The 14,067-nt window shown below is 33.9% G+C and overlaps 1 protein-coding gene across 2 annotated transcripts in view; it reads right to left on the bottom strand.

Moving 5' to 3' along the window:
- Positions 1-11,377: 11,377 nt before the first annotated feature.
- The window catches only part of LOC108374380 (uncharacterized), a 70,923-nt gene continuing 68,233 nt past the window's right edge, over positions 11,378-14,067 (bottom strand). For both annotated transcript variants that reach the window (XM_017630366.1, XM_017630372.1), the window contains exons 4-5: positions 11,890-12,365; positions 11,378-11,830 (exon numbers count right to left, since the gene is read on the bottom strand). In XM_017630366.1, coding sequence (XP_017485855.1) covers positions 11,425-11,830; positions 11,890-12,365 — 882 coding nt within the window. In that variant the 3' untranslated portion in view covers positions 11,378-11,424. The remainder of the gene's footprint in view (positions 11,831-11,889; positions 12,366-14,067) is intronic.

The following is a 14,067-nucleotide window of genomic DNA, read 5'->3' as shown; positions in this document are numbered from 1 at the left end:
CACAGGGTTGGTACAAACACAGGGTTGTATATCTGATATTTAAATAGCCAATATTGGCCATTTAAGTGACGATTAAATGTACGATCTGAAAACGAATTTTCGGAGTTAATCAACAATCTCTACTCAAATAGGCCATCAGAAATTGGGCTTCAGACGAAGACGATGAATTATTTTTGTTTGTTTATACGGTCTAATGCACATATTGCACAATTGTTGCAAGAGTGTCATAATCTCAAAAAAATACAAAATTTAGTTAAGCATGTTGTGTAAAAATTGCATAGCTGCACCGATTACCAGCAGCTCACTAGAAGAAAATATGCATGTATGTACATATGTGTTCGTTTTTACTAGGTAGGTTATGTAAATTCAAAACTTGTATGTACTAGGGATGTTAATTTTTTGGCTTTTTACGATCCCGGGATTTTCGGGATGTCGTTATCACAATCCCGGGATCCCAAAATTAGTCCCGAGATTTAGGTATTCATTACTTTTCAACAACTGAAATCAAAAAACTTGCTTCTAAATTGTTTGAAAAGCTCTCCTACTTTGTTTTTGTTATTTATGGCCTTATAACAATGATATACAACAATTTTTATTGAGCTTGAAGCCGTTTTTAATGAAAAGCTATTGTGCAAAAGTAACGATAATTTGAAAAAATGTTAGAAGTGATAGCTATTTCGGAAATCACCACATTTCCTCATCAGACTACTTTCAGTGGGATTCGATCCAACGACCCCAGCTGACTCATCCTACCATAAAATAAATAATAAATGAATATGGAAAATGAATATAGGTTTGAAACCTACTTTTTTATGTAAAGTGGCGTTTTTATTTTTTCTCTCTGACGCCAGAATTTATTTAAAGGACTTTGTAATTTCAAAGAAATGATTTATTCCAAAAATAATTTAAAAAATTCAATGCATTGTAGAATAAAAATATGGGTACCAAATAAAAGGAAGGAAGGAAATTTCTTTATAATTTAAAAAATTAAAATCTTTCAATTCACAAAGACGAATAAGTAATTTTTTAAGCTGATAAAGTTAGAAGGACGAAATTCGAGGATGCTATCGAGTTTATATAAGACTTTAACATATTTTTTTCAAAAACAAATATTGCGAAATTTCAAGGAACCAATTTTAAAAGGACATTTTCAATATTTACCAGTCGATGTGCACAAAAAAAAATTTATCTGATTAAATTCTACAGAGTTTCTTATCTAACTTGATACCCATACTTCTTCTCTAAGCATATTTCACTGAATTTTTTAAATCATTTTGGAATTACTTACGTCACGTGGAAAACTAAAAACGCCTTTTATGTGTAAACTTTACTATCGCACGGTGTTGTATATATAATGAGCTAGACATTTATGAAAAAAAAAATATTAATTACACTGTGAGACAAATGGTAGGGGTCAGTGATCGGGAAGGGTTCAAACTACCGGGGAAAGTTATATCGGTAAAAAAGAAGTTATACGTGTCCCGGCGTTTCGCTGGGTCACGTCTAGGAATCGAGATATATATATAACTATCATATAGGGGAAATTGTCACCTTTGGTGGTCTTTTTTTGACATAACTCGAGAACCTAGTCCGATTTTGCTCAAGTAAATTTAAAAAAATTAAAAATTACAATTCCTTTAATCTGTTCATATAACGTTTTTCTATATAATCAACAGTTTTGCCGGTAAAAATAAATGTATGAAGAAAAAAAATATTTTTTGCCTAAAATATTAAATTTTTTTAAAACTGTTGATTATATAGAAAAACGTTATATGAACAGATTAAAGGAATTGTAATTTTTAATTTTTTTAAATTTGTTTGAGCAAAATCGGACTAGTGGTTCTCGAGTTATGTCAAAAAAAAAGACCACCAAAGGTGACAATTTCCCCTATATGATAGTTACTTATATATCTCGATTCCTAGACGTGACCCAGCGAAACGCCGGGACACGTATAACTTGTTTTTGACCGATATAACATTTCCCGTTGGTTTCATCCCATCCCGATTTTGACTGTCGCATAGTGTTATTAAACAAAAAAAATAAATATAGCCAATACTGGTTAAGAAAAGGAGTTTCTATTATTGCCATCAGTGCAAACTACAAATCCCGAAAATCTCGGCATTATTTGCCGAGAATGCCGGGATTTTCGGGACCTAAAAAGGCCGCATTTCTGGCTAGTATATTTCAGGACGAATGAATAAGGATTGAGCTAATAGCTTGTGTGAGCAAATCCAATTTTTGGCAGCGAATTTCAGCTACGCGGTTTTGCAGAATGACAATACGCGGTTTTGTACTTTAAACGACGATATTAAAGCGCAAGAAAATTCAATGGAAGTTGACTTCGGCGAATGCTAGAGAAGCCACACTTTTGTCCTTACTCGAAGCATTCTTCGCATGACAAAAAAAAAAGTTTAAGAAATTCTAAGAATAGATATTAATCTAAAATTGTGAAACCCCCATAAATTGTTTAAATTTACTACCACGTAAACTAACTGTTAAAAGTTTGGTGAACATTTCAAAAAATGTACAAAGTTATACAAACTAGATAATTTTACGCTAGTATGTGGGGCTGCAAACGATTTGATAAATTTATGTATGTATGTATGTACATATGTATAATTTATATGGAAATGCTTTATCAAATTTGCAGTTTTTACTTGAATAAACCTTATCAAATAGATTAATGAAAGCATTTATAATGTGTATTCTTACGTATGTATACATATGTGTGTACATTTATGTATGTGTGTAAAAGAAGTGCAAAGGAAAGCATTTGGTAATTGTCAGACTTCACATACCCCTTATAGTTATATGTTACCGGCCAAGCCCGATTTTAGGACAAACTAGCTTTTCCTAGGCTAAACTGGTTCTACCTAGACTCAATATACCAGTCCAATGCGGAAACAAGTTGGACGCAACCAAGATGCAATAATACAAGGTGGTATCAGTTGTGACAGCTCGATTTGACACTGCCTTAGCTCAGTAGAATAAGAAGAAAAACGGGAAGAAATTGATCCCCATTTGGGGGGAAAAATATAAAATTTCATATTTTCTCCTAAACAAAATCTGTTTTTTTTTTTATAGTATATTCGTAATGAAATTAAATAAAATAAGATAAAATACCTTTTTAAGAAAACAAAATATGTATACTGAGAAAAAAGTAAATAAAATTCAACTATATTAGGTGCGTTCGTTTAAAATCCAACCAACTGCCAAATTCCGGCGAAATGTCATCTGTTCTCTCACAAGAGAAAAATATCCCAAATAGTACGCGAACAGAAAATTTGCAGAAACTTGCAAGTTAGATATACAGCTGATATAATTTTTGTTTACATTCAAAAGTGTAAAATTTAAAACGTACGAAAAGCCACCACAAAGTGTTATACTGACACAGTTTATTGATTAAACAAATAACTACTTATTTCTTACAAGTTTAATTAGTCCCATTTTGTAATTTTTAACTTCCAAACCATCAAATTAAATTTTGTGATTTGCGTAAATGCCAACCAGCTGTTTTTGATCAGCTGTTTTCCTGTTGGCAAATTGCTGTTGGCAAAAATTTTTCCAGCAGAAACCAGCAGCTTCCCCTCAAAATGAAATGTCACTTTGCTCTCTCAATTTCCCCTACTTTGCAAGTTTTTTGCGTACGCGAACGCAAAAACTTGTAAGTTTTGGTTAAACATGAACAATTAACAGCTACGCGAACGCACCTATTATTAGGCAAAGAAGAACCACTGTTGCACCTAAGGCAGTCAATATGGCGGAATTAGAGCGAGAAGTTGCCAACCGATAACACCTTGCCTTGCAGGCCGCCTACGCGGAAATGTTGTCTGCGCAAAAATACTGTGACCCCTGATCTAGTTTAGCCTAGGCAAAACTAGTTTGTCCTAAGATCGGGTTTGTATATAAATACATATAAATACATACATATATACATATCGACCCCTAACCGCCAAAAAGATGTAAGCGACATTTTTGCGAAATTTTAGTTGCGTTTGTTTACTCATTTTCAGTAAAATCCAGTAAGTTTTTACGAATTTTCATGTTTTGGCGTTTTCGTATGCAAATTGAGAGAGCGAAAAATGACAGTTGAAGTTGCAAGTTTTTACTGGATTTTACTGGATAAATTTTTACTTGTAAGAATTTGCCAGTACGAAAAACAGCTGATTGCATGTTGCTGGATGAAATTTAAACTAATAAGGAAACTGTTTGTGGGTTTTTATTGTTGAATTTCACAAAATAAACGTATTTAAATATAAAATATATTGCTTTTTTAGGAATTTGATGCGAATAAACAACAAATTTATCAGCTGTTCATGAAACTTGCAAATTATTACTGGAATAGCGTTCGCGTACTTTTTTGCAAATTTTTTCTATGAGAGCGAATTCTTAGAAATAAAGTTACTGGAGAGTAGCTGGCAAGTTACTGGATAATTTGTAAACAAACACAACTTTTATTTTTGATGCAGAAATACTCCTACACAAAAGTCTGAGTGTATTTAAACTTGAAAGCAAGCTCTTGATCGTGTAACGTCGAGGTTAATGGATATGGAGTGGCCCTTCATTAGAAGAGTCAGAGTATAGAGTATACCCGAAACTCCAATATATTGGGAGTACTCACTTACCGTAGAGTTTTAGGTGTAAATTTGCTAGGTGTAAATTTGTTGTTAGAAAATGCTACTCAAAGTGAGCTCCCCTATTGAAAGAATTTATCTGGAAACCACCAATTCACACACGTGTCGCTTATGTACAAATGTAAAAGCATAAACCGACGGCAGCTTTTATCCGGATCAACTGGGGAATTAACTGCAGTTGATCCGGATTAAGTCCGAGGTAGTCCGGATCAACGCTGCCGTCTGTTTAAGCTTTAAGAAAGAAAGGGATCCATGATTACTCGTATACAAGAAATTCGAGTAGTTTTGTCAACTCGGCCTTAAGAAACTCATAGAAAGTTTCATTGAAATCTATGGTTGAGCACTCGGTTGAATCACATGTATTTAACTGTAAAGCGCCGGTTATACTTACATTGCAAATGCAGGGCATGGACAAGAAGCGCATGTGAAGCAGAGGTGTAGTTATATTCCGCATAGAGCGCATAATTTGCCAGAATCAGCTGTTCAGTGTAATCAGTTTGTCTGTTCCATTACTCCAGGATATAGTTAGGTAGACATAACTGCTTTTTGTCATAATTTTCAATGGAATGGCGCCAACCAATTTCATAATCGACTTTGTTTGGATTATAAATATACCCCAATGTATGTGCAAGAACGACTTCTCAGTAATTCCTGCAAATCTGATGGGTACTGGAACAGACTAATGAGAGCAATTAGAGTGGCAGCTCTGACACACACACATAGCAAGAATGATAGAATATTCTCTCAATCGTGCACACATAGCTCACATAGCGAAAAATCAAAATTCACTAGACTTCACTGTCATGCCCTGTCATGCGCTGCGTCGGATAATCGCTTGTATGCAGAGCTCATTAAACAGATTCGATATGTGACAGTACTCATGTTATGCGCTGCAGTACAATGTACATAAGTATAACCAGCGCTTCTTACTCACGGTAGAAAAAAATGAAATATCGGCGGGAATATCGCAAGTGGGGCACAGGTTAAAACTTTGTAAGGTCTTAATTTAGTTTTTTTTGGAAACAACTTATTACAAAATATCAACTGATCTCTGCAAATCAATTAACCGCTGCGTATAAAATTAGATATTAACCAATGAATCGATCGGAAATCTTATTGCCAAACACACTTATATTCGCACTCCGGAAACGCATAATGCTTTAAAACGCCAAGACGGTCTCTTTTGGAGGCCATAATTTAGACAGCTTACATGATTTACGAGGCATTTAGTTACGTGGTGACCTAGAAATATGTATCTACATACGTAAGTATATCGGTAGGAGTGTACTCGTACGCAAAACTATCAACAGTTTTAGAAAACTTTTACTAGTTTTGTGTTCTCGTACCCAAAAAACTTGCAAAGTAGGGGAAATTGAGAGAACAAAATGTGATAGAGAGCTGCAAATTTCTGCTGGAAAATTTTTCACAGCGAAAACCTGCAAATAGGAAAATCAGCTGATCACAAACATGTTTGTAAATAAACAAAAGAAAATATGACCTTTTTGAATTATTTATTTATTTATTATTTTATTATCAATGCTAGTATACAACGAAAAAGAGAGGAAGGTCATTAAGCACAAGGTTTGTTGAGTTTGTTTTTAGTTAATTTACTATTAATCTCCAGTTTGTTTACTTTAGTGTGTGCTGACTATGGTTGCCGTATGTCATTTTTCGTTTGTACCATAATTGTCCTTTAAATATACCAAAATAGATAAAAATGCAGCAGGCTGTAATTTTGTTTGCCGAATTTGTCAGTTTTGGTAGGTTGATTGTTGAAATTAGAATTTTATAATTTTAAATGTACATTTGTAGATATCTACTAATTTTTTTTTGGGTGTTCGCACGATATTCTCTTTTTTTGACAAAAATATTTCATTCATTCCGATATAATTAATTTGTTTTTTAAAAAGGTTTTCCGATTCCAAAAGTATGCAATTGTATAAAATGCAAAATCGGGAAAAATGTACCAAGCAGAAAATAAATTGCCAAATGACCCACCAGTGGCAACTGTGGAAGTGATCAGCTGTTTCGAGGGCGGCAAGTTTTTGCAAATTTTGCGTTCTGGTATTTCTGTGGATATTTTTTCTCTCTGAGAGCGCATGCAGCTAAATTCTCAGATTTTTTTCTGTTGGATAATTTTGTCCTCTCAATACGAGTACACACCTAATAATTGTTAAAACCATTAATGATATTTTAAATTTTTTGCTGCCCACGAATGGACCCTCATATGTACATATAGTATGTATACTTTTTTTGCAAATATGTTTATATATCTATACATGTTTTCGACTTGCTCACACATAAATATTTATTATTACAAATTTTCGTATCCTTCGACTCCTACCTTTTCTAAACCAACTCATACACCAATAGCAAAAGTTTGAAATAAAGCATTCTCATTGTTTTATATATGTATATGCATATGTATGTATATTTTTGTTATTAAAAGAAAGTACTTAAGTTTTAGTTTTACGTTTGCGATAACAAATTAGAGGCTATATTTTTCAAAAAGTTAGATAAAATTCGAAAAGCACACATGTTTTAATGTCATGCATGTATTTGGTTATGCGCAGCAGTAGTTATTGGGTTAAAATTTAAAACGATTTCGGTAATTTTCCCTTCCACACTACACTTCGACAACACGATCGTCTCAAAATATTTCAATTTTATTTTCGAATATGCGACCAGAAAAAAGCCTCTTTCTCGACTTTCTGATTATCCTAAATTGACAAGGAGATCCCACCTTAAGAAAGCATTTACAATATTAACTTGTAGTGGAGAGGGCTTTTTAAGTTCTTCGGTTTTGCAATATCAGCTTTGATTGAGCTCTCACTCTCTTGATCAAGGCGCACCTACATACATAGTATGTATGTATATAAGGTGATAGCAAGCGCATACACATGCATATGTATAAATATGTATTTTATTATTGCTTTTTGGTACTTTAGGGTGTCAAAACGAGACAAAATAAAAATTAACTTTTGTCATTTCGTTTTTTTTACATCCTAGAGTTACGCCATTTCGTTCTACTGAACTAGTGTTGAAACAAAAAATATCTAATCATCTGTTCCAGTAACACCACCTTATATATATAAATTCGGCTTGGTCTTGATGACATAAATAAAACGTTTGCCGTTATGTGAACAGAAGAGAATTTCAAAGAAGCGCTCTCAACTCTTATTACGTTTGTAGTGTACATACTTAAATAATAACCCTACCAGAACAGTTTACCCTATACTCCACTAAAATTAAATTTTCTTTTTCAAATCTGAAACACAATCACAAATTTTTACAAAAATTTCCTATACACAAACGTTACTATAGTATCCTGCAAAAATCGCGACTACTCCATGCACGCTATAAAGAGTACTCCCTAAGGGCCAAGGAGTACTCCAAAATTAAGCGAACGGAATATAAAAAATGTGGTCTAATTGACATTGCGATATCCTAGGGCAGGACCATATACTCCAGCTCTGCATTATATCAGATTATTATATCTCTCGGCAACATAGCCGAATAAACATCGTGGAGTGATTACGATGGTTAAAACACGAGCGTTGATCGGGTAACATTAAGCTGTTCAGAGACTAGCGTTGCCGCTTTGGTAATTTTTAATCAAAATTGGTAATTTTTTCTTTATTTCTCAAATTTGGTAATTTATTTTTCAATGTGGTAACATTTCCGATTCGGACCTACATGTCAGATAGGTCAACACAGGTTCTCATTCCTGGTTAAGAAGTGGCCCGTAAGCTTTTCCTTTTATAGAAATACTAGGTAATCCTGAAAGATTCAGATGAACGAGAGCACAAAGCGTGTTGCCCGAGCACGAGCAACTCGGCGCCCTTCCTCGTCTCCCCCTCTCCCACAAGTAACGAGTTGCCGCGACAAAAGTGTCTCCGTCTGAATCTAGACTTATGGTCTGATTATGCATACTTCGCATAACTTCGCACAACTTCGCATAAACTTCAAACTGTAATTTCGTATGTACTTTGTATGTATGTATTTCATTACCCAGAAATTAGCAGAACTTTTAAAAACTTAGCGATCTGTTGAGTTTAGATTTTGCTTCACACTTTCTTAAGTAACATTTTTAGTGCACTGGTACAAATGGTTGTGCGAAGTTATGCGAAGTATGCATAATCAGACCCTTACAGAGGAGCATTTTGTAATGTACTCCAATCCGGCCGAAATGGACCACATGGTCCAACGATTTTTGCAGGGTACAAAAACTCACACGAAATCCATAGAAAGTTTACGAAATAGTAGTAAAACTACTTATTTGCAAAATTTTGGGTATTTACCCAGACTGATCTGGTAGGGAAATTTTTCCTGCCGTTCCAAATATTCTCATGACTTATATATATATGTACATATGCATGTATTACCTTTGCAAACCCGCAAACCCTTTGCAGGAAGAAATATCGTTTTTTTTTAGTCAAAAGCCGACACTGACTATCAATATGGCTAAGTGAGCGTAATTAAGTGAAAATTTCCGGATTGTTTCAAAATGTATGCAATATTTTGTAGTTTTGTTATTAAAGAATTAATTAAAAATACGTCTTTAAAGTTAGTATGTATGCATCCGTATATATGCATTAAATTAAATGGAATACCTTTGAAAATACTTGTTCTAGTTTATTTGTATTCTATAGTTTTAAATTATGCTGTAGGTTTGCTTCTTTAATTTTTTAAATTTTCCTGCAATACAATAATAAATTCCATATAAAATATGTAATCTTCGTGTGTAAAATTATTATTTAAACAGTATAATACTCTTGTGCTTGGGAATTGTCATGTGCTCAATGTGGAAAATCAGCTTCAGCTAAGGTTATGCCAATTTCTTGATTGGTTTTTTATATTTTCTGTATGTACATAAAAATACACGTGCTTTTTATTTTCGCCGACGCAATAATAATTAGGAAGATAAATAAGTTTCGTGTTTACATATGTATGTATGTATGCACATAAATTTTTATGTAGAGTATGTACGTTCTCCTAAAAGCTTGGAAGTCCTTACTGGAAATAATTCGTTTTTTACTCCCTCCTTATTCATATGCACATGCATACATTTTACTTTTGAATTATTACAATTATTTTTCTGTTTTTGTGAAAGCATTTTAGCAAAAACTTTTTAAAATAAGTTATTTTCGATTCATACACACATTTTTTGTATACATCATGCATATATGTATATTTTTATGTATGTTTATACATATGTATGTGTTTGTAATATTTTATTTTGTAAGCATGTTTTATGTGCGAGTGCACTGACTCCGAAGTACGATTTGCATGTAGACAATCACATGTGTATTAACAAATACATACAGTGAGTGTCAGTTAAAATCGTACAGTAATTTTTCCATATTTTGAAAATAGGTTGTTTTATTTAAATTTTATTGTTTTCTAATAAAAATATAGTTCATAAGTACTACAACAAAATCCATAAAACTCAAAGTTTCGAACTTTGTAACAATTTAAAAAAAATCCTCAAATTTTCATCAATATTTCACATTTTTTGTTCAGAATTTATAGACTTTTTTTGGTATGCAGTTTTATAGCCCAAAATACCGTTGATTTGTGGAATTTTTTTGGCGGTGCACATTTTCTTTTATATAACGAATAAACAAAATCTATTTTTATATGGAAGAAAATGCGTTAGACTCTCGACAAAAAGGTATTTTGTTGCGACTTCAAACTTGCACTTTATTAGACTAAAATTGAATGGGATATAAAACTGCGTACCCAACAATTTTAAAAGTTCTGAATAAAAAGTGATGAAAATAGGTGCGTTCGTTTAAAATCTCCAACAGAAACCAACCAACTGCCAAATTCCGGCGAAATGTCATCTGTTCGCTCATAAGAGAGAAATATCCAAAATAGTACGCGAACAGAAAATTTGCAGAAACTTGCAAGTTAGACGAACAGCTGATATAATTTTTGTTTACATTCAAAAGTGTAAAATTTAAAACGTACGAAACAAAGTGGTATCCTGGCACAGTTTATTGATTAAACAAATAACTACTTACTTCTTACAAGTTTAATTAGTCGCATTTTGTAATTTTTAACTTCCAAACCATCAAATTCAATTTTGTGATTTGCGTAAATGCCAACCAGCTGTTTTTGATCAGCTGTTTTCCTGTTGGCAAATTGCTGTTGGCAAAAATTTTTCCAGCAGAAACCAGCAGCTTCCCCTCAAAATGAAATGTCACTTTGCTCTCTCAATTTCCCCTACTTTGCAAGTTTTTTGCGTACGCGAACGCAAAAACTTGTAAGTTTTGGTTAAACATGAACAATTAACAGCTACGCGAACGAACCTTATATTAGGTTTATTTTTTTTTAATGACTTTATTGTAGTATGAACTATACAAAACTTTCAAAATATGGAAGAATTACTGCACGATTTTGACTGACACTCACTGCATGTATGTATGTACTTATGTACATGCTCACATTTCCTGCAGTTTTTTTTCTTAACTTTTTATTACTCAAAATTTTAACATCTCCCCCAATTTATGCATTTACAACAGAGACTGCCACACCAGTATTGCAAGTGCACTCATATCTTATTTTTATAATTCTCATTAGTTTATGTATAATGCAGTTTTTTAGCATTTCAGCTTTTATAATAGCTTTTTTCGTTAGTTTCTTTTCTTAATTTTCTACCCGACTAGTCACCCTTTCTCGCATAATTTTTTTGTTCCCTATAACTTATTCCCTGTTCCTGATTACTTTTTTATTTTTATACCCGAGCGCACTTGCGCACAAGGGTATATTAATTTTTTAATACATCTATTTATCTTCTTCAATGCCCTCGTCCATTGCGGCTTTAACGTGGGCGGTACTCATTTCCTCCCTACCAATATCACATTTTTCAGCTAACATATCCTCAATGCCCTCATCAACTGGCTGATTCTCTTTGTTAGCCTCTGTGTCGTCATCAGTTTGTGTAGACGGATCTTTACCCTCGGCAACTCCATTAGTCGTGGCTTCATGATTTGAATGTGGATCTTCATCATGACTGGCATCTTCTAGACCCGGAGTCATTTTGACTCGGCATGTTTCGTAGGCCTTTGTAAAGCCTAACTTGGTGTAGAGATTCCTAGATGCATCATTTTGTGGACGTATGACTACGAAGGGCGAATAGCCACGCTCAATTACAAGTTTAGTGAGAGCTCTAGCAAGGCGTATTCCATAACTAAAACGGAAAAAACTTATAATAATTAAATGAGCACACAACCAAAGGACTTTGGTTACCCCTTGCGACGATAATCTGGACGTGTTTGCATCGAGAACATTGCTCCATAGTAAGAGTGCACCATCCATGCAGCCAATTCATTGGTATCTTTGCGAAAGATTCCTAATCCAGGCAACACCTGCACTAATATCTCGAACACTTCTATGCGCTCGATCTCGCTGGCCGGATACAAGTCGTGTATACCTTTCACATCGTCAGCAGTAAGAGGACGCATTACTGCATCATCAGACAGTTCCTCCAACTCCAGCTCTGTGTTCAGCTCATTACACACGTAAATGTCGCCTTCAAGCCGCTCCATTACACCAAAAGTGGAGTAAAAGTCATCCAGCCGATTCATGATAGCAATATGCGTGAAATTCAGGTACAATGGCTTTTGCCAATCGATAAGGACATCCTCGGTACGCATCAGATCCACACATTCGATTTGTGTTGAGGGACAAAAGATGCCAAAGCTTTGATAGATATTGTTGTTCGGCTAAATTGAGAAAAACGTAAAATAAAATAAATGATTATTTATCGCATTACACTGCCAAATTATAACTGATACTTAGTTGATAAAAAGAAAACTAGTCATGATGTATTTTGAAACGAATATCCGTCTTCCATTGTCAAGTTTGGTTTCGAGACAAACAGGTTTCGGCGTTGTGCCTTCGTGAGTGTTACTTTTCGTTCGTTTTTCCACTTTGCAAGGGATCACGGAGACTCGTTCCAAAATGCATACGTAAGGATGTGTTGAAATCATCTTACAAACCTATCGGAAAAATTAGCCAACAGAATCTATTTTTATCCTTCAAAACCAGCATTATAATGCCGTGTTATTGCGAGTTTTCAGACGCCAAAATTGCGTAATTTTAACACTTAGGGGTTTCCCTTAAACTCGTAAAGTCTTAAACTGTGTAAAACTCGTAAGTTTTCGAGGCTTTTATGGGAACGCCCCCTATGTGAAAAGGTGTAAATAGGTGCGTAAATTGACTGTTTGACAGATCAACCAGGATTTTGTGAAGAAACTTTTGTTTCATAGTATTTTCCATAACATCCCGCCGTCTTGTCTATCACTCTTGGCTAAAATACAATTAAAAATACCGCAAATTATCAGAAAACTTAAGTCAATACTAACTAGTGGATAAAATTCATTCATTTTATTTTCGTATTATTTTTTTCATTTATTTTCATTATTTAATCATACATTTAGTATAAAAATTTCGGCCCCTCGGCAGCACTGAAGTTTACGAGGCCGTTTGCGCATCAAATTTGCCTCGTAATTTTACGAGAGGCTCGTTAATTGAGCTCCAAACAAATTTTAACAGTTATTTTACGAGGCTCGTAAATTTACGAGCTTTACGAGGTTTACGAGGCTTTTACTGTTTAAGGGAAGACCCCTACTATATTCACAGGGAAACTCCATATTTATCAGATTTTGATTCGCAAACTTATTAATAGTTTCATGTATTGAATATTTTTTCACAAAACAAAACGTTAAATTTCTTTGAGTCCTTAATGTTTAAGAATAAAAATGTGAACAAACAAAAATGAGATTATGATCTGATTCACTGTATTACACTCTGATCTACTGATGTATCCACGACATATGTAATATGTACCTTATGAGGCAAGCGCAAAACTTTTAAAGTATAAAGGCTATGTTATGCAAAAGGTAATGGAACTTTTCAGAAACAGTAATATTTCAATAAATTTTTGTGAATTCTTTCACGTGTACTACACGTACGTTTCACGTTTTTCATTAACTAAAATTTTCTAGTTTCTAAAGGGTATAAATATAACTTATATTAGCATTGAAATTTCATTTTAGAAATGTGGCTCTTATTTTTTTGCTAAATGGGATGGAAATAAATATTACAATGTTGGTTGACTGGGTGATAAATTATTTATTTTGGAACGAATTTTCGTCATCCCTTATCAAGGGATTTCTGTAGCGGGATAGAAGGCACCAAAAAGTACTAGCGAAATCACCTACAGAAAGCAGCTATATTCAAAAGGATTATGCGTCCTGGACTGACTCAAGTTCCGAAACCATAAGATTACTCTTAGATAACTTCTTCCCAGAATATACTGAGGATACGTTTAATAATACATAACCAGCAGAAGTTACACCAGAGCTTATCAGTGAAATTATATGTGACAGACAAGTTTGTTGGGCTATATGCAACTAGTTGGGC

This window comes from Rhagoletis zephyria, unplaced genomic scaffold, assembly GCF_001687245.7.
Source record: "Rhagoletis zephyria isolate East Lansing unplaced genomic scaffold, Rhagoletis_zephyria_1.1 Rzeph_scaffold_00088, whole genome shotgun sequence".
NCBI lineage: Eukaryota > Metazoa > Arthropoda > Insecta > Diptera > Tephritidae > Rhagoletis > Rhagoletis zephyria.
Note: the sequence above shows the minus strand (reverse complement) of the source record. Positions and strands in the feature narration are given on the sequence as shown.